Source organism: Tachypleus tridentatus, chromosome 6 (genome assembly GCF_004210375.1).
Source record: "Tachypleus tridentatus isolate NWPU-2018 chromosome 6, ASM421037v1, whole genome shotgun sequence".
Lineage (NCBI taxonomy): Eukaryota > Metazoa > Arthropoda > Merostomata > Xiphosura > Limulidae > Tachypleus > Tachypleus tridentatus.
The window spans coordinates 96,400,428-96,422,448 of NC_134830.1; the positions used below are offsets into that span (position 1 = coordinate 96,400,428).

Genomic DNA, 22,021 nt, shown 5'->3' on the forward strand with positions numbered 1-22,021 from the left:
GAAGTGTTAGGATAAAGCCATAATTTAGATTTCAGGCTACTTTCAAAGAACAGTGGAAGGTATGTCGCAGATAAAACATCAAACATTTATTAATCTTTATATTTAATATAACATAAACTCAATGGAAGTGCTTGAGTTTAGCAAACAGTTAATATTCTCTGTTTCCTATTTTGCTTTAATAACTGCAGACAGTCTCAGAAATTTTTCCAACATATTTAATCAAAGTGTTCTTTGAGATTTTACTCTAAATGTCTAATAAATACCTGTAAAGTTTCATGGACGTAACCTTTGATTTGTCAAGTTTTTGATCTATGAAATCCTAGATCTGCTCAGTTGGGTTGAGATTGAGATTCTATGGGAGTCGTTGCAGTATTTGAATGACTCCAGCACCTTCTTTCTCAGCTGTTTAATATCTGCATAGGTTGGATGAGTGTATGGTGTCATTTACCTTCTTGGTAATAGAATCCTTCACCAATAATACATAAAAGAAGAAGAAAGGTCCACCTTTCGAAAGCACTTGGGTCGTAAGGTTTAATTTCATTTTTATCAAAACTTCTTGAACCTATATGTTTTTAGAACATCATGAATACACAAACTACTGGATATATATACCATGATAAATCAGTATTTATTGTACTTGCACTGGTCCATTATTCCATCTATTTTGCAATTATCTCCTGTTGCCTCAACACCCTTTTCCAATCATCAGCAGTCCAATTTTAGTACTTATTAGCAAATTTCAGCCTCTTGACAGTCTTTGGCGATTGAAGTAAAGTTTTTTAACTGCTACACAACCAAATATTTCATTCTCATTTAGTCTTTGAATAATGTATATCTGGACACTTTTTTGTCATTTAGTACATTGTTGTTTTTCTCGTGCTTGAAGAAAACTGTCTTAAAAATCTTCATAATTCTAGATATGAAAGACTACATTGTATCAATTTTTCTTATTTATTGTTTTTCGTACAGATAAAAGGTGATTGACACTATCTATGGTAACCTTTCTCACTATACTAATATGAATTTTTAATAAGAAATATATTTGAGCATATTACATATCAAGTCTCATATAATAATACATTGAATATTATAGTGGAGAACAATTTAGAATGGTTGCACTGCAGGATATGTTGCATTCAACAGAACATGGGAACAACATAAATATAATTAGCATATTTGGAGACCACCCAAGGGATTAGTGGTGATGGTCAACTCCATAAGCAATATTGTTATGGCTCATATCAGTGAAATGGGTGGAACTTGTTTGCATCTGTTATGTTAAGTACTTAAACATGGGAGATCTGTTGTGAATGTGGTCACATCATATTGTACAAGTCTGTCATGGATCATCAGACTTGAAGTTGTTTTTGTATTTGTAAGAACTTGAGATGGCATATGATATACACAGCTCTTGGAATACAAGTTTACATCTTGTTTGTTATCAGTGTCATATTTAACTGCACTGAACCAGGACAGATTGTGACTGTAGATGAAGGTTCTGCTCAAGATTCATTATATTGTGTTTTTTTGTTCTACAGTAGATCTGTGTGGATGAGTTCTTTGTTCACCTCAGGTGTGCACTGTAGTGGAGAATGCCATTGATACAGCACTCAACATTTTTTTCTGTGATCCAAACAGCAGCTTTTGTAGATCTGAAAATCAAGTAAAATAGTGCAATATAAGAAATACTGATTGACTTAAATATTTTAACAGTTAAGAATGTGAGTCTTGATGTGTGCTGTAAACATTTTCAGAGAAATTGGATTTATAAAAAATTACAGGTTGCTTACAGTAGGATGTAGAAAGAGTGATAAAATTTAACTTTTGGCAAAATCAAGAGGAATTATAAATAAAGGCTAGATAGACATTTCTTTAAATGTCATTTTAGATTTGAAATTTTAATTTCAAGGTGAAAAACTTTAGAGATTTTATATTTTTTACATTATTTCTGTAGTGATTAGTTTCAGACTTAAATTACTAAATCTAATTTATTTGAATGGAAAATGTAAATATGTATGCAATTTTCTAAGTAGATACAGCACAAAGACTAAGTTTATGTGTACTATTATATGTGCAAGTACAAATAATTGTATTATTACATTACAATATTCTTTGTTTTTTGTAAAATTGAAAATTAACTTTCTAATGTAAGTAGTAGTTTTAAAACATCCAGTCAGGATAGGTTCTGTGATTTCTCTGGTCGTTAAATTAGAAGTCACTTTAATACCTGTTTTCGAAGGTGGAGGTAAAGTTAGAACCTTCATTCAATAATTTTTCTATTCTGAATTATTATTTAATCTGTTTTAATCACCTGTAGGTTTTAGAACCCCTCCAGGAATGTTTGCTATTGCAGGCCTACACTTCTTACCAGTATGGCTGTATGTAATACAGAGAAGAATTTTAGCAGAAGTTTTGATTGGTGTCTTTGTCAAGTTACAGTACGTTGTCTTGGGTCTCCTTTTGATTGGTCGAGCATTAGCAATGAGTGTTGAAGTAAGATTTTTTTTTTTTTTACCAATAGTCTTGCATTAATTGTCTTTGTATTTTCTTCAAATAATAATAATTTTAAAGTATTGAATGTTTTCTACTTGTGAATTCTATGTAAAGATCTTTTGTGGTTATTATTACTTTAACCATACTAGCAATGCCTCTGTTGGTATTTTAACTCTTATGTGAGATATATAAAATTATCAAGGCAGTTTTCTGAAGTAAGATCAACAACAAAGTTTGTTTATTGTTGGGCTGGATATTCCTAATTTACAGAGAAGTTCAAAATGCTGAAAATAGTAAGGTTTTTTATTTTGAAGGCTCTAGAACTTTACTTGTTAAAGATAAGTAAGGAAAACTTGAAAACAAATACCTGTTAATCAAAATTTGATAAATTATTTAGAATAATTTGATATTTAGCAGAAGAAACTTGTATTTGGACTTAAAAGGGCTACTTGATGAAGTCAACAGATAGTAAGCTTTTGTGCTCCTTATATTCAGTACCCATTTTGAGATTTCTGTCCTTTGTCAATAGGGATTAAAGGATAAATGAAATCACTTCAAAAGAAATTTGATGTAATTAGAAATATATGTGTGTGTTTATATATATACACACACAACAAAAAAATCTGAAAATAGTTAAGGAACTTCTTTTTATTTTTAAGTATGACTGTTATTAAGGAAAACATTTTGTGATTTTTGTTACTTTTAACTTGAGAAACCAGTCTTTTGATCTTTGCATATACAAAAGACTTAGGAAAGTTATTCTTTAGGGATAATGAAACAGTAGTATGTTAATTAGACTTTGTGAATGTTGGTGACTGTATAGTTTGGGAAAAGGAACTTTTGTTCTTTTGACAGCTAATTTAATTGTTTTTAAATATTCTTTTCTGTCCAATACTTTGTTACAAGAAAGAAGTGCAAGGTATCTTAATACCATGTTGGATATAAGGTGAGTGAAAGGTATTCATATTCACCTCCACATGGTGATTTTAGATATAATGTGACTAAAGGGTATTCCCCAGTGTTGCCAGATCAGCTTATAATAGCAGAATTGGGCTTACTTCTTTGAAAGTTATTATAATGTTTTGAGAATTACAGTTTGTGGTTTTAGTGCATGTTTTATTTTCATGTCACTCATTTGTAATAACTGATTTCAACACACAATAAGAAGGTTGTAGTAGTAGTTTCAGTTATTTACTTATCATTCATTATTAAAATTTTAGAATCATCCTATCCACAATTCCGTTATTAAAATCACACCAACATTCATGAAATATTTGGCCTGCCCACTTGACACATTGTATATTCAAATTAAGCTGTGCAAGTCATCATTGCAATATACTATCTTACTTTTTCTCATAATAGACTTTCTTAACTTATACTCCTCTCTATTAACATAAATGTTTGCTCACTACTATCCTTGGTACTCTCACTTACCTCTGCATACCAATAAACTGCATATTGGCTGGCTGGAATGTATTTTCCACTACTGCATCAGTTTTTGATGTCATCTCTCCTTTCTCTTCAACACTCCTCCATCAGCCATGCTGCATTTGTCCATACCTGCACTATATCTTCATGTGTGGCTTTGTCTTGTCCCTCACCTGAACCGATAACTTTTACTTGTAGTTTCCTTTGTTTCCAGTCATATTTGTTCTTCTTATGTGGAGGTTGACTAACATACATGGTACACATACCAGTTTTAGTTAGTTTTAAAGGTTCTTATCCTTTCCATCTTATGGATTCTCACATACCATCCTTTTTGCCTTGGCTTTTTAAACAGAGCCTTTTGGGTTCCTCTGCTGTGGACTGTAGGGTAGTGTTATTTGCAACTTTGCAGTTTACTGATTTGTGTTTTGCAGTTGCCAGTCTTATCCATGTTGTTTTGTTTCCTGCACTTGTTGGCGTATGAACCGTGTCATTCTGATGTGTTTATAATGAAGTTTTGCTAATTTTTTTAGTTTAGTTTCCATGTTCTCTCTTTCCCACTCATTCATTATATCTAAGATGTCAGCTGCTTGAGTGGGTGCTTCTACTTTTACATCTTTTTCCTTTTTATTCACTCCACTTCCCATCTGTATTGTATTTCTCAGTTAATATGCTTGGCATCTTTCTTCCATTTCTTCTGATGGTTGTCATCTTTTTCATGTTTTCTTCCTACTGTATCTGTCACTTTACCATGTTCCTGGTTGCACATTTCCATCTGAACAAGTATACTTAGTCTTAAACCCACATTGCACAACTGGTGGTCACATACAATGCTAGGTGATTGTAATGTTGAGGCTTTTCCTTCCACAAACCTAATATACAACTCCAGATGTCACCAGTTGTTGGTTGATTGACTCCATCAACATATTCTCTGTGCTTTCAAAATACAATATCATAACACATATCCATGGCATATAAATTATACCCACCATTAAGATGGGATATTCTGCAGAACTGCTCATAGGTATGAATCACAGTCTTTCACTTCATAAGTATGTCTGTTCCATACTGTAAACTTATGAACTAACATGAGTAAAGCAAACAGGAATTGCTGCCCATTTCTGATGATCTCTAGCATTTGAGGCTCTTACTATTGTGGATCTGACGTACAATTCCAGATGTCTCCAGGTGTTGGTTGATCAACTCTGTCAGTGTGATTGCTCTGCTTTTCAACATAAGGTATCACAGTTACCCACTGCACTGTCTCCAGTGCTGTGGTTCTCCAGACTCAAATGCACTTTTTCTCTCCTCCTTTTAGTGGAGTACGGGAGCCACTGGGTTGGTGGTGCCATGGAAGCCTGCCCTCCTGAGTGTTCACAATAACGCTAATTTGAGAGTAGAATGGTGGCATTTTACTGGTGTACATGATGTGATATCCCTCCTACTGTAAACCTGATATACAATTACAGACGCTGCCAGATATTGTATGTAGCACTTTTGACATATATTGGAGTTTGCCCTTCTGGCTGAGGTACCCTAGTACCCTGCCAAAATATAATTTGTTTCCCCTAGTTCTTCCACTCTCACTGTTAAGTATGCAAAAAGATGAAACCTCAACACTATCAGTTATTTTTACAGTTATCCTCCTAACTCTTCTTTTCCTCAAGTGAAAACAGTTTTAGAGATCTTAACCAGTACATGCATGAAAATCCTTCTATCTCAGATATCATCCAAAGTAGTACTCCTCTTAACCTTTTCCAACAATTCAGTGTTCTTCCTGATGTAAAGAGACGTCCTCCGCTAGCACAGTGGTAAGTCTATGGATTTACAATGCTAAAATCAGGGGTTTGATTCCACTTGGTTGACTCAGCAGATAGCCAGATGTGGCTTTGCTATAAGAAAAGACACACACATAAATAGACCAAAACTGAACACAGTACTCCAAATTTGGCCTAACCAATGACCTATACAATGAAATTATAACCTCTTTAGCTTTGTAATAATATATTTCTTTAGATACAACCTTAAATTTTATTTGCCATACCACTGGCAACAGCACATTGCTTGGATGGTTTGATAGAGATCTGTTAAACTCCATTATCCTTTTCTTTCATAACATTGTTAACCCTTTCACTATGGGCTCAGTATAATATGCAGAAGTTTGTCTACATATTTGCACAAGTTAAGTATTTTGATACAGCAAGTATATCTTCACAAAATTTGGTAAACATTTAGTAAAGATTGCAAATATTTTGTAAAAAAAATCAAAATTTTTTAATGAAATATTTTTACTAAAGATTTGTTTACAAAAATAATCTTTTGTTGCTAGTCTGAGTGCAAAGTTATTTCATGTTATGATTAAAAAACTGTTCTTTATCCCAAAATTTTCAAATATTATTTACATAAGCTCTAAACCTCTGAAATACATTTCAAACATTTGTTTACAGCAAAACTTTATATTTTGTGTTATATTCTATACTCTATGTGGGGTCTGTCACATGACTAACCTTGTATCCATCATAAAAAATTAGGAAATATAAATTATGCTTTTTTCATGCTAAAATGACTACATATTAAGACACAAAAATACAGATGTTTAGCCTAAGTAGCTTAAGTCTTGTAACACTATATATGAACATATATATTTATTATTCTTTTTATTATATTGACCTTTTAGTCATGCCTACCTGACATTACATAACTTGAATTGATGCAGTGCACCTGCACTTACGTTATGAGTAACATATAACTGACCTTTCGTCTTCCCTGTCTTGACTGTGTTTTAGTGGTCTAGTATTTTGTAATATACAGTGACATTTCAATTATTATATCTTATATATATGTATATAGATTATTACTATTTAGAAATAAATTATTAAACTTATTTTTCTTAAAATATAGAACAATAAATCAAGAAGTGAAGCAAACAATTATCTCATCTAGCTATGACTTTTGTACTTGGTTGCTGCTGGACATAAGTTCCTAAGGCTTTTAAAATTGTGCACATGGTAGATACCAAAAAATATTTTTTTTATGTTTTATATATATATGTGGTTGAGTTACAAAAAAAACAAAACATAAATGACTACACTGATACCATAGAATTTCACTCTAATTTATTAAGCTTAGTAAATAAGATTTATTTAGATTTCAAAAAATAAGAAACTTTGAGCAAACTAAAGGCAACACTTACCTCATTGAAATCTTGGATCAACAGAACATTGTAGCATTTTCAAAGAATAAAATGGTGGAGAAAACTACTCTAGAGACATTCTAAGCTGTTTATTGGTTATTCACATGTCATATATTGAAATAAGTGCATATAAGGGACTGTTTCAAAAAATGGCAAGAGTTGAACCATATGTGATTCAGTACATAAGCCATATCTCAACAAAATTAAAAAGATATCAGCTCTAATTTTATATTTTAGCTTGATAATATTAGTAATTTAAGTTCTTAATTTGTACAAAATTATAGGCTTTGTGTTTTGACATGACAAACATCTAATTTTAAGTAGTGTTGCATTGAACATACCATGTGACTCACTAAAATGTATATTTAAATGTGTTATTTTAACATTTACATTTTAATTAAAGAAATTATTATATTAAAGTTTGAACTATAATCTACAATTTGATTCCAAATTTGCCATAAGTTCATAAAATAGTAGTTCTATAAAATTTTGAATGCAAGTCAACAAACATGATGACATGTCCTTTGAACCCTGACTCGTTGTGAAATAGTTTAGATTATATCCATAAAAATTATACTCATAATTCAAATTATGATACCCCACATGCATTATATTGCATTTATATCTACTTCCACATAGTTATTTTGAATATCATTTGAGTAAAGGATATTCACCTCCACATAATAATTTTGATATTAGGTAAGTGAAATTTATCCACCTTCACAAAGCAATTTTGATTATCAGCTGAGTCAAGGGGATTCACCTTGACATAAGGATTTTTCATCTTTTTTCTTTAAGTTTACTGTGAAATATCATAATTCATAAAACTACACAAAAGCAGATTGTTACAATGATTTTAGCTAAAAGATTTTTAAAAAATTGAAGAAGCATTTATATGGATGTTTATAATGAACAAGAGCTATTTTGAATATGCTTTAAAATAAAATTAATATAGATATACATCATAGTTTCAAAACAAGAGGAGTGTTAACAGTGTATATTGCAACTCTAGGAACTATACTTATGATGGTCTTAAAAGAATTAGATTAAGATCTGGTTAGAAATAGTTTGCAGTCATTGCTGTAACTGCTCTATTTACAGGTATGGTGCATCTTTTCTCACATCAGAAGACTTCTGACACAAGGTGGATCTAAGGATTAGCAGGAAATTCTATTTAACGTTCAATGAGATAAAAGTTAAAAAATGTATTAATAATGGAAATTTACAGAATTTTCTATAGAAACTATAACTTGCAAGGAATTGTTTGTAAATATTTTAGATGTAAATGTTATCTCACTTAATTTTATGCTTAGGAAATTTGTTTGAGGAAAAGAGGGTAATTATATTGAACTAGAAAACTTTATATGAAGTGAAATTATGAGAGGTTGAAAATTATTTAGCTCATTGTTTTAATGACATTAAAGAAAAGTGAAAGAAAATGTTCTGATAGCTGTTACAAATTTGATTTACTAAGGTGTAAATTTGTTAAAACAAATATTGATGGATGCTTATGAATTGTTCTTAAAAACTTGCTTATTTCATCTAAGAATCTTAATAAGTATATATGCAAAACGCAGCTGTAACTAGCTACATCACTTGTATTAGATGAAGTATCAGCATTATATAACAGTGATGATGATTAAACCACAAAATGAAATAAAAATCATGCTTGAAAATTTAAAGAAATTTATCTGTATAAATAGTTACAAAAAAGAATTGAAGATACATCATTTCCAGATGTATTTCAAGTTACATATAGAAAAAAAAACACTCACAATTGAAAAATAAAATTTAATAAGGATTACAAAATTGTTCAAATGCTTGAAGCTACAAAATCCTATCCCATGTAATTGTTACTCTTTAATAATTCTTACATATGTTGATTGCCCTGTTTTACTAATTTTAAAATCAAGGTGAATGTTTGAGTTGATTTTTGTCTGTATGTATTCATATGTACATGTATGACTTTTATTAGATTTACTGTAATATCTTTCATACTTTTCTTCTCCACTACATTTTTTGTTATTTCAACAAATAAAGCTAGGCCTGAGCTGACAGTTTCTATAACATATCTCCATATCACTTCTGTTGGTTTATGATTAACATTGTGTGTATTTGATTTCTGGAATTAATCTGCCTGTTAGAAGTCAAGTAATAATGACAAACAACAGATGACAACAGGAACAATGAACATTTGTGATGTGTGTACAGTAACAAACAGTTCAGAATGTACATATTCCATCCTCAACAAGCTATATTGAACAGAGAAAATTATTGGCTCTAAAATTTATAAATTTAAATATTTTATTAAAAAAGTAATTAAACTAGAGAATAAAAGGATGAAGTTAATTAAAAACAATCAAATAAACGAAAAATAGGATAATGAAGCAATATCATAAAAGTGTTCAGAACAAACATAATTGTAGTGAAGTTATGTTATGACTTAAATTTGAGAATTCATATGTAAATGATAAACTTTCTTTAATAAAAGTTCAATACTGCATGAACCAAATGAGATTACTTTAAAATTCAAAAATGCTGCTTCATCTTCATTCCACAACTACAACTCCAGAAACCTACTTCTGTCATTTCTTACAAAGAATATACTGCCCTAAAGGAATTACTTAATAACAAAAATATCATAGTCACCTGACCTGATAAAGATAGAGGTGTTGTTTTACCTAATAAACCAAATTACAAATTTCAAAGCTCTTCATGCTGTTTGGCTAAATACCTGCATAAAATGTGAAGAAAAATTGCAAAGAATCTTAAGGAATCATAAAAATTGTCATTACATTTCAGAAAACATTTTTGAAGACATTTACCCCTAAGACTGCCACCAAGGTCTCATGTGTGGGTTACCTAAAGTTCATAAAGACAACCTTTCTTTAAGACCTGTTCTATCCAGCATCAGTTCTCATAACTAGTAGGTAAATTATTTTTTCTATTTTAAATTCACTCATTTTCAAAGAGTTTACAGTTAAAGATTCCTTTTCTTTGCTCAAGAGATTTTCAAAATTAATAATACTGATCAATATTTACTTGCTAGTTTTGGCCTTGAATCTTTATTTGCAAACAATTCACCCAAAGAAACTATACAAATACTTATGAATAAACTTTTCCCCAACAAGAATGAAACATACAAGAGCTTTAATTGTTAACAGTTCCAAGTGTTAACTTCAATTTACCCCTAAAGATAACCACTTTGTCTTCAATGGTTAACTTTATGACCAAATAGATTGCCTTGCAATTGGGTTATCTTTAGAGCTAACCCCTGTTGACTTATCTTTTTGTCACTATGAACATTCTTGGATGAACACCTGTCCTGCTGAATAAAATCCAGTTCTCTATAAAAGATATGTTAACTATAATCTTTTTACTCCTTTAAAGGTCTACTCACATTAAACATTTAAGATTATTTAATTTGAAACATCCTAATATTAATTTCACTTGTGAAACTGAAAAAAATGTAAATTACCCTTTTCTTTATATCCATATCAGCAGATGAGATAACCACTTATAAAAAAAACATATACAGGCATACATGCTCAAATTGATGGTTTTATTCCAAATTCCTTTAAACATAACCTTAAACTTAGTCTTCTCAATAAAGCATATAACATCTGTTCTACCACTGTCTTTATATTGAAATTGCATTTTAATAAACAATGGCTATCTCCTACATTTTTTTTTCAAGCAGTAATGTGCAATCCCCTTTCTCACAAATTTGAACCACCAACCAAACCATACACTGTTGTTAAATACTTATAAAAACTGATCACTCCTTTCTTGGATAAACAAAATTTCATACTGAAGTCACAAAATTTAAAAATAACTAAAGTGTTTTATCCCCAAGTGAAACTACAAATGCATCTTAAGTCACCTTTAAAAATAAAAATCTGTTCAGATCTGAAGACCTATTACCTACACGTTCCAGGATTATATATAAATACATGTGGTGGCTGTAATGCTACTTGCATTGTCAAGACTGTGTGCCAGTCATACCTGTGAGCATGTAGTCTTGTGGACTTGCTTTTAATTTCAATTTTGATCCACATATTTAAGTGAGACATATACTCTTCAAGAAAAGAAAGGCAAAATATGAAACAAATTGTTAACACGTTTATTCCGGGTAGTTCTGTATGACATGTGTGAAACTTTGTACATTCACTGCTGAACATCCAAAGTCTGCAAAGGTGAAGTCCATGCAGGTTAGGTGAAGTTTAACGTCAATAACGAGTATGCCCCCTGTGAGCAACAATAACTGCTTGGCATCTCCTGCCCATGGAAGCAATGAGATGATGAATCACATCCTGTGGAATGGCTGTCCACTCAGCCTGCAAAGCTGCTGCAAGCTGAGGTAGAGTCTGTGGTTGAAGTTGTCGCAGACGTCGGTCCAACTTGTCCCAAAGATGTTCGATGGGGTTTAAATTTGGTGATCTGGAGGGCCAGGGAAGAATGTTGATGTTGTGGTATCTCAAGAAGACAGTGGTGAGTCGGGCTGTGTAAGGACAGGCGTTGTCATGTTGAAAAACGTCGTTGACGTTCACCATGATGGGTTGCACGTGGGGCCTAAGAATCTCGTCGACGTTTCATTGAGCCGTAAGATTCCCTCAAATGTACAAAAAGTCTGTTCTGGCATTGTAGGCGATGGCAGCCCACATCATGACGCTGCCACCACCAAATCTGTCAACATCCTGCACACAGTTTGCTGCAAAACATTCACCTCGGTGACGGTAAACACGGGTCCTTCCATCCTGCCTACGAAGCATAAAACATGATTCATCGCTGAACCAAACATGCCTCCATCGTCGATGAGGCCATACCCGATGTGCCCGAGTCCACTGCAGCCGTGCTTGACGATGTTGCTGGGTGAGGATGATGCCTCTGACTGGACATCGAGGTCAGATTCCTGCATCTCGTAGACGGTTGCGTATGGTCTGATCGGAAATCCTACGCAGCCTTGGTATGGTTGAGGCAGTAGACATCGCAGTGGTGGTCCTATCCCGAAGGTGACGATCTTGTCTGTTTACATGTAAACATGTAAGCTTACAAAAGGGGATCTTGTGGGGGCGTGGTCACACGAGGTCTGCCAGATCGTGGAAGGTCACGAGTTGATCCATGTTGTTGGTGACGATTCCATAGCCTTGTGATGGTGCTTGGGTGGACATTCACAGCTCTGGCAACATCTGATTGAGATTCGCCTGCTTCCAAGCGACCAATGGCGTTGTTGCGTTGTGCTTCAGTCAGTCTTGGCGTAACTGTATTGCGTGTTGGTGGCTTAACACTGAGCTATGGAAACCGAGAACCCGTCACTTTTATAAAGATTTTGCACATGTTGCACTTGCAGAACATGCAGATCTCTCAAACAAATTTATTGGACACGCATGAGTTTTGGCGAAAAATCCGATGTTTTCCTCCGTTTTCAAAATGCACAACTTTTATTGTCATTTTGGTCTGACAATCAGTGCCTTAACACGTGTAACATCACATACTCTGAGCTTGTAACGTTATTACATATATTTCTCTTTAAAATAACAAAAACATCCCTTTTGCGTTTCTTTTTTTGAAGAGTATATTCAAGTCATCCCAGTTTGGCTGAACACTTCCTGTACACATTTGATCAGGAAAGAGTCATTATGTGTTTTATGTTCTAAAAGTAGCTAACTACATGCAACTGGCTGCATGAGATATTGTGCATGTAAACAAATTTGGTAGCAAGTAATAACCATGTTTTCTTACATACAGTTAAGTTCATTTTGTCATAACTGAGGATTGTTGTAAAGAAAACATCATAGTGTATTTTACCTTTGCAAATTGTGCAACCATTTTTAAGCTTGACCACATGATTTATTATAACAGTGTGATATTTGTTTGTTTTTTATTTGAGACCTCAAGATGGCAAGAACATATTGTCACAAAAACATGTAGAATAAATAATTTGTCTTTTAATAAATAATTTTTTGTCTAATTGATACTTGAAACCATTTGTACTTGGTAACACTCCATAATTATAGAAATGAGAGAAAAAAACAAAGACAGTTGCACTTTTCACAAATACATCATTTATGGATGATCATGATTTTGGCAATGAAGGTATCATCAGGTACTGACTGAAATGGTTTGTGAGCTGCTGTATATGTGTGTGTCACCAAAGAACCAGAATAACCTAGACACAAGTGGCATGAGATCTGGGAAAGAAGTAATTAGTTTGGTTGTTTAGGACTTTTTCTGGATTTGTTTTTAGACTTCTGTTTATTTCTAAAATTTTCAAGCAATTTAGTTTTTTACCTTTCTTGCAGATATGCAAAATTTTGCAGTTTTTTTTCCAGGTCAATTTGACGTATAGTTTGAATAAAGTGACAAGACTGCAATAGTGTATCTATAGGTAGAACAGGATGTCCTGTAGAAACAAGAATTAAAGAACATTCTGGAAGTTGAAAATTAAGGGAAATGGGTTCTACCTTTGCAACCCACCTTATTACTTTCCTTTGGAGCTCGAGTGTTGAATTTGGCTCTTCCTTTGAATGTATACTACATTAGAATTGTACTTCATCATAGTTAATTTTTAAAGTATGGCTTCCCATTTCTATGCAGTCTTTAAATTCTTATTTTTTTATTTTAAACTAAACAAGTAATAAATTGTTCTTATGCAATAAATCTACTTAAATTGTGTAAAGGATTATGAGATGACTAGAAATAACAAAAACTGTGAACTCAGAATACTTCTTAATAGGGTGTGTGAGGCATGTTAATATCTTATCTTTGGTACTTTCTTTCCCAAGGTCTAACAAAGTTAAAGTTTAATAAATGTTTCAAAAAATAATTTTGAATACAATGGCTTACATAGTTAATACGATGCAAGTTAAAAATCTTGAGTACAGTTGAATTACATACACATGTTTGATAGAGACCTACAGTACATGTGCAAACGAAATATAAAAAAAATGTATGTGTGATCAGGCATTAAATAAAACTTTTTGTGTTTTACACTACTGGCAAAATTTGTTGAATACTGCCTATTTATTCTGAAATTTCTTTGAAAGAAATTACATTTTGTAAAATTGTGGCTTACAAAAACATTTATTCATACTTTTTTATGTTTTGTTATTTCAAATATGTGTAAGATATAATTATTAAATGCACTTTATTTGAGAGTAAGATGTATCATCTAATTTCTTAAATGATAGATGGTAGGAGTAACTAAAAACTAGCAAACAAATGACAGATAAAATATGTATATCACTACTATTTCATTTACCCCTCACCTAAAATTAACTTACTAAATCACAAAATTTTGATGTGTAAGAGAATGCAGTGGAAAGATTTGATCACATTATATTCATATTACATAATAGTGCAACAAGGATTTCTGAAAACTGATTTTTAGCCACAAATGACCAGTTGAGTGAATAGTATTGGAAATGTACTAACACAAAATACTGCATGTAAAATTAATAAAATTTTCATTACTGGGTGTTAAAAGAAACTTGGGGTTCCTCATTTCTAGAAACTGAGAACTAAATTTAGAATAAAAAATGCAGAAACACTGCATTATATAACTTTTAAGATGCCACCCAAGAGCTGTTTTAAGAAGAGGACAACACATATAGTTTATCTGATGATGACCAAAAGTGGATGAAACATGGTTATTAAAAAAAGATAATTTAGAAAGCTGTGTTTCAGAGACTTTATTCAACCACCTAGTAGTATTGTGAAAAAAAGTCCTTTAACCTGCCAGATGAATTTATCTTATCTTGTTCAGATATTTGTAAACAAAGACAGCAAGTCTCTTTTTTTTTTTTAACTTATAGAGATGACTCAAGTTTAAAACAAAGAACTTTATATGTGATATACAAATCTAATGTGTACTGATATTATTTTAAATATATTAACAATTATAGGTATTTGACTTACGATACAAGATTCCCACAACTTGCACCTTAATTTGAAAATATTACGTTTTACAACTAGAAATTAAAGCCATTGTCAAAGTTCAGTGTAATGACTGAACCATTTAAGAACACTTCCACATTCAGTTTGTGATTATCTAGGAGCTGATGTATCCTTAATAAACACAACACACAAAACTGCAAAGGAATATTTCAATACATTGCTTATTGTGGCTTAAACCATAGTTTTCTTGAACTTGTGCCTACCCCTTCTTTTGGGTTTGCATGGGTGGCATCCTAATCACAGTTGGTTAGCTGAAAACAGTAAATCAAAAGGACTGTCTCCAAGTCATAATCAAATTAATAGTTATTTACAAAAATTAAAAAATACAAAAATTTACAATTTCACATTGTGGTTTCAAAGAGTCAAACAGGGAATGCATTATATCTAAATACAGAAAAAAGTATATTTTTGAATGAGGATTCTGTGCCAGTTTTAGCCTGGAAGTAACCATATAATCACTATCATCCCAGGCTTGATACCAACACACATCTCTTTCTAAAGCATTCCACTCTCTTCCACAGTTTTTAAGGAAATAAACATTCTGAACAACCTTACAAAAAATACTGTAAATAATTGAAAGTTTTCATCATTCGCTTCCTACCGACTCGTAAATAAATAAGTATGATTGAAATAACCTTTAGGTTGTTAGTAAGAAACAAGAAAAAATTATTTGACTCAATTGACCAGTTTTAGTGATATATTTTCCCTATGTTTTGTAGATAGTTATAAGAACTATCTTTCTACCTGTGAATCACATCTTTCAATAATAAATTAAACTTACTTACAATATATACACACATACGATTTTTAATCATGAGAAAGGCTTATAATGTTCCTTACACAATATAATGTGTTACAGTTGTAATAGCTGTTACACAACATGACATCTCTTACATTATGTACAACTATATCACACTTTCTCCTTGAAAAAACTTCATCTCATTTTAACTTATGACAACACATTGTAAAGTGACTATAGATGAAAACTGAATTCAACAGAAATATGACTTTCAAAATATATATTTTTACCTTAGATCAAAAGGGGATAATGTGGCACCCATCAAGAGAACAGCATACAAGTAAACATTAAAATTCTGAAATTAAACTTGAATAAGAAAATTGCATTTACATGGTAAAAAACAAAAGTTTTTGTAAGTAAAATTATTATTATCATATGAGATTAGAAGTGACAATTATATACTGAATATAAACTTTATAAAGGTGACGTTAAAACTGAATCCTAAAGCTTTATGAACATCATAGTGATACTCTAAGCATCAATCATTATAAAAATCCCAAATTTTACAATTGATCATACAACTAAGCAAAAATGACACACAGTTGAGCTTGTCAAGGTAATATGTATACATTTCAATAAAATGTAAAAAGTGCATATATTTATAAATATGTACACAAATTTGCAGCTTATTTTATTATTATAAAGTAGTTGAAAACACAAAAACATAATCTGTAGTGCATAATGAAACAGATAAATAACAAAACTTACTTAGATTATGATGTATTGTCATATATTAAAAACATCTATGAGAACTACTTTCCTTATCTGCATATATGAAAATCTTTGTTTATATATAAACATTTTAGTACTAGGTCAGGAAGATTTGGAAAAGATAACTTGAATTTGATCACTATCAATGCTATAAGTTTCAAAACAAAAAATAGATCATAAATGGGAAATTATTTCTGATTGTGATCACAGCCAATTTAACATATAAATTTCCATCTCTTTGGTGATTAGTTTGCTTTACATAAATAAATTATGGCATTAGCTACCAATGTGTTTGAATGAAAATGAAGTTTTACAACAGTAAAAAGGACAAAGATATTTGTGATAATGAGAAACCCATGAAGTAAAAATGTATTCTCAAGATGGCTGGTATGGGTATTAAAACTTTAATTAAAATAAAGTACAGAACATTTTGATCTCCTTAGGTTAACAAAGAGAGTTTGTAACTGTCGCAATCTCTCTTTGTTAACCTGAAGATGACCTGAGTAGGTAAAAACGTTCTGTACTTTATTTTAATTAAAGTTTTAATACTCATATCAGTCGTCTTGAGAATACAGAATAATGATATTTAAGATAAATGATCTCGTTTTTACTTCTTATGTCATAAATAAATTGTTGTTCATTTTAAAAAAGTATTTATTTCACTTTTGTGAAAAAATTGATTAAATCTTCATAAAAGCCAGGTATTTGTTTAACATTAAGATGTTGAAAGCCAACACATATAGATAATGGTACATTACAGGTCTTTCAAATGATGAGGACCAACCTAAGAGAATAATGTAGCCTAATACCCAATAGACACCATAGTTCAAAATATGATAACTGCATAAAATAAAAAAAATGTAACATAATCAAGAATAAACAATTTTATCACTACATTTCTGGGACACTAATATTAGAGATATTGGTGTCAATACTCAATTCTAAAATTGGGTAGTTAAAACAACTTTAACATTGCAATATTAGTCAGATAGTACAGTCACCGGTAATTTCTAAAATCAACTATTTAAAACAACTTTAACATTGCAATATTAGCTAGTTAAACATCTTTAACATTTAAATATTAGAAAGTTTTTGCTGTCACTTCTCAGTTCTAAAAATCAGCTACCTAAAAAAACTTCAATGATTGAATATTAGCAAGTCACTGCTCAATTCTAAGATTAGCTGGTGAAAACAATTTTAACATTTAAATATCATCAAGGTATTGCTGTCACTGTTTAGTTCTAAAATTAGGATGTTAGGCAAATTTAACATTTGAATATCAGCAAGACACTGAGGTCACTAGCTAGTTCTAAAATATGCTAGCTAAGTAACTTTAACATTTAAACACTAAAACATGAAACATTTTTTCATATAGTATTTTACATATTACATGTGGTACCAATCATAAAGTATGCATAAAAAACTTTTAAAAACAAATGGAAACACTGTTATATACAGTGGTAAAAAGGAGATAAAAACAAGATAATGACATTAAGGTGAGAACAAAATATACATAATGTAAGATTACAAAAATATTTTGTATGTGATACATTATAAACATAAGCCAATTGCACCATACTCTGTAAATAAATTTTAACAGGGACGAATAAAAATTACAAAATAATATGGTGCTGGAAAAACACATAATCAGTTAAAACACAACTCGTTTCCAGAACATTTCTAATGTTAGTGTTCATGATGAAACACACAAATCATTAATAGAAATATTGCAGTGTGTCATGAATAGCTCTAGAGACTTTTTGAAAAGGCAGTATATGTTTCAAGTGTAAGTTACAAAATACTAAAGTTGTTAAACCTAAGTTAATATTAAACAATGTTAAATTTACATAGAGAATATTCTCAGGTACAAGGGGCTATGAAAAAACAGAAGTAACCTTATCCTTGCATATTACTAGGTAAACTGCTTGTCCAATTTTCTATGTATACTTAAACTTGCAATGGTTAAGAGACATACCTGTTTTTCAACTACAAAGTATATAAAATTATCCACTACCAACAGCAGTAAACCATATCAGATTTTCTATGCTTCTTAGCATAAAAACTGCCAATACTTGACTTAGTAAAATGAAAAATATTCAGAAGTATGTAAGTGCAATTTTAAAAGTTACATTAATTTACCCAAATTACAAGTATTTTTTTAAACAAATGTTCTTAGTGTTTTTCTAACAGAAGCATTAAAATAATACTCAAATGATGCATTTAATAATGAAACCCACAGTCTCAAACAATTAGACTAATAACAATTAAAAACTAAAAAAAATAAATATATATATACACTGTAAACAGTATAGTATGTACAAAACTAGTATGTGTAAAAGCACTTTTACTCCTATTAGTACTTATTTGAAATAAATAACTAATCATTATCAACAACATAAAACATTATAACAATGACAGTAGTAGAATTTTTATTACTCATTACATGAATTATCAATCAGTCAGGTAATAAAGAGTTGTCTTTACCAATTACATAATTTGTAATAAATTACTTACTATTTCACACTCATCAAATGTAAGGTAAACAACTTAGGGTATTTTTTGCTATTCTGATATCACTCTACTATCTATCATCCTTCCTTTATTAAAATCATTTGACATACCGTACACCAGGAGATACATACATAAATAAAATAACAAAAAAGTACATATGTATAAACTTACAAATGTAACTCATAAAGATTCTTCTATTCAATTGTTAATTTAAGTCACCTGAGTTTTAACATGTGAGCTTATCTAGAGGAATATTCCCTTAAAACAACATTAATCATAAACTAAATTTAAATACAGTGCTAAAGAATAAATCCTACTCACAATATAATGCTTTTCTAGCATACAAATCTTTACAAATTACAACACAATATGTTCAAAATACTTTCTCATTTCTTCTCTGTAAAATTAAATTATTTTAGCTATTAAAGTATGCTTTTAACATAATAACAGATAAATATACGGAGAAAAATATTATTCTGTAAAGCAAAAAAATTATATTTAGTCTTAGATATTTTAAATGATACAATGTATAAAATGTAATGCAATAATTATGCAGACTTAAGTACACTTATGATACCTTTTACCTACTTTTATTCTATATTATTGAATAACATTTACATCTGTCTTCATGTCAGTAACTGGTAGTTTTGTTTTATATACAACTACATACACTAAATGCTTGTTATGGAATTAAATTAACAAAATATGAATGAATTAACATACAAATTGTCTTATCAAAAAGATTTGTTAAATTTGAGATATGCAATTCTGTAAAATTTACAAACTTAGTGGCACCTAAGCACAATATCTAATAACAAAAATAGTAATTACAGTCAAAAGTTGCTAATAATATGAAGTAAAACTTAGATTTTGAGTGTTCTTACTGGGAAAAATCTAAACAAATGTTATTTTGCAAATACACTAAGTAAAATGATTTTAAACCATATGCTTCATAAAAGGTAAATATCTTCAAATGATATATGCAGTTCCAACTTTTTTTACCTATCAAAACAGGGTACCAGTAACATGAAGACTAATTTATTCAGTATGGTATACCAAAAAAAAGAATATTTTTGTATACATTTACAGTGAATACTGGCAGAAAAAATAACATTATCTTAACCAAAATTATAAAAACTCAGCCACTGTATATAGTATTTCTGAATTATAATGATTATACAAGTATAATAAATTATGCAGCAGTTTTATAAGACTATTATTCTTGAAAAAAAACAACAACACAAAAATAACGTTCTTTTCTCAGAATTCCCCAAAGGGAATTAAAAAATAAAATATAATCAATATGTCTGATTATTAGAATCATTATTCAACATAACAGCATGACTAGATGACAAATTATTTGTACATGTATCTATTTAATCACTTTCACATGGCATTCACTTGTTCCTGAAAAATTTGTTTTACCCAAATGTCTTTAAACATTTCTCTCTATATATAATTTATATATATATACTATATATATAACTATATATTGGTAACTATGTTACCAATTTTCCCTTGAAACAATCCTTTATCAAACACCATCACTAATGGACAGAACATTTACATGGATACTCATTTATCCATGAACAGCTAAAGCTGTACAAATTTGCCTCAGCATTAACAATTTAGTGTTTATTTTATACTATAATACTGAAGTCCTTAAAGGCTAGCAGATTTTATTGCTGTAATTTTCAATTCATATTTTTAAATAATATTTGTTTTTATGACATTAACTATGCTCATCTTTTATAGCAACAGAAATCATTCTCTTTGAGAATAAAATCTTTCAGACTTAAATGTGTGAATAATAAAATTTATTATAATACAAAATAATTTAATATTTTAAATCTGAATCATCACTTAAAAATATCAGTTGTCAGAAGAAGAGTAAACTTTTTATACAAAGAATTTGTAATTATTCTGCATGTTGTACAATATATGGATGGCACCTACATTTTATAGAGAAGACTCTATGTTATTTAAGTTGGATGAATGGGTGGGAGAAGACTGTTGCAAAAGAACATCTGGCAGAACTAAATTTGGAGGTATGGGGACAAAAGGTGGCCAATCCATATATGCTGGATTTGAGCAAAAGAATGAACCAGGAATATCATGACATGTATAATCGTAGTAATCATATTCAAAGCCATCTTCAGACAATGCTACAGATGTCTCAGACAAGGCATTTTTGACAGTAGCACAGTTATTTCTAATTACTTTAGCAATAGAAGGAGAATATGGTGATTTCTTATTTTTCTTTTCCATATGACTAGTGATATGCTTAGATTTTTTTAGGATAGATTTTTTAGGTTTTACTGAAGGATGTGGTGTTTTTGTTTCACTACTATTCTGTACTGTAGATTGAGCAAAAGAGCTATTGTTAGCTTTTACAACCTTGGTGCATGGGTTTTGTTGAGGTTTTATGGTGTACACACTAGAAGTCGAACGAAACAGGAAAGTGTCCTGTAGAAAATCTTCTGGACTAGAACGTCCAGATGTTCTTTCTTTGTCTTGCCAAGATACAGTAGAAGAGCAGGAGAGTTCTGACAGTGACGTTGCTATGTCTGGCGCATTAACATTACTGCATGATTTTGTAATGATCTTTAAAGAAGAGCATGTGGAGCTACAGCGAAAGCTGGCAGTTTTCTGATGGTAAGAGAAATGAAGTTGTTGAAGTAGCAATAAAAAAAGGATCACACCAAAAAGAACTGACACAAATATTATGATCACTAAGTGGACAGCACTTAATTCTTTTGAAGATTGTGAAGAAACACCATTCAATGGCACAATATCTTTCTTTCCTACAAAAGAAAAATTCAAAAGGTGAGTAGAGGCCTTATATAACTATTATTTTTATGTGTCAGAAGTTTACTGAAGGTTAAACAACACCCCCAAAACATTTTCCTAACATCACTAAGTTTTGTATCTCC

At 30.7% G+C, this 22,021-nt stretch overlaps 2 protein-coding genes across 6 annotated transcripts in view; one reads left to right on the top strand and one right to left on the bottom strand.

Annotated features, from left to right (window-relative positions):
• The window catches only part of LOC143253113 (uncharacterized), a 36,917-nt gene extending 27,299 nt beyond the window's left edge, over positions 1 to 9,618 (top strand). For both annotated transcript variants that reach the window (XM_076506398.1, XM_076506399.1), the window contains exons 6-7: positions 2,318 to 2,493; positions 8,213 to 9,618. In XM_076506398.1, the coding sequence (XP_076362513.1) occupies positions 2,318 to 2,493; positions 8,213 to 8,272 (236 nt within the window). In that variant the 3' untranslated portion in view covers positions 8,273 to 9,618. The remainder of the gene's footprint in view (positions 1 to 2,317; positions 2,494 to 8,212) is intronic.
• The window catches only part of LOC143253111 (uncharacterized), a 53,922-nt gene continuing 32,035 nt past the window's right edge, over positions 135 to 22,021 (bottom strand). For 3 of the 4 annotated variants that reach the window (XM_076506395.1, XM_076506397.1, XM_076506396.1), the window contains exon 8: positions 19,166 to 21,892. In XM_076506395.1, coding sequence (XP_076362510.1) covers positions 21,048 to 21,892 — 845 coding nt within the window. In that variant the 3' untranslated portion in view covers positions 19,166 to 21,047. Of the gene's footprint in view, positions 1,653 to 3,927; positions 5,811 to 19,165; positions 21,893 to 22,021 lie in introns of those variants that run through there. The other variant, XR_013029383.1, reaches the window with a different exon arrangement.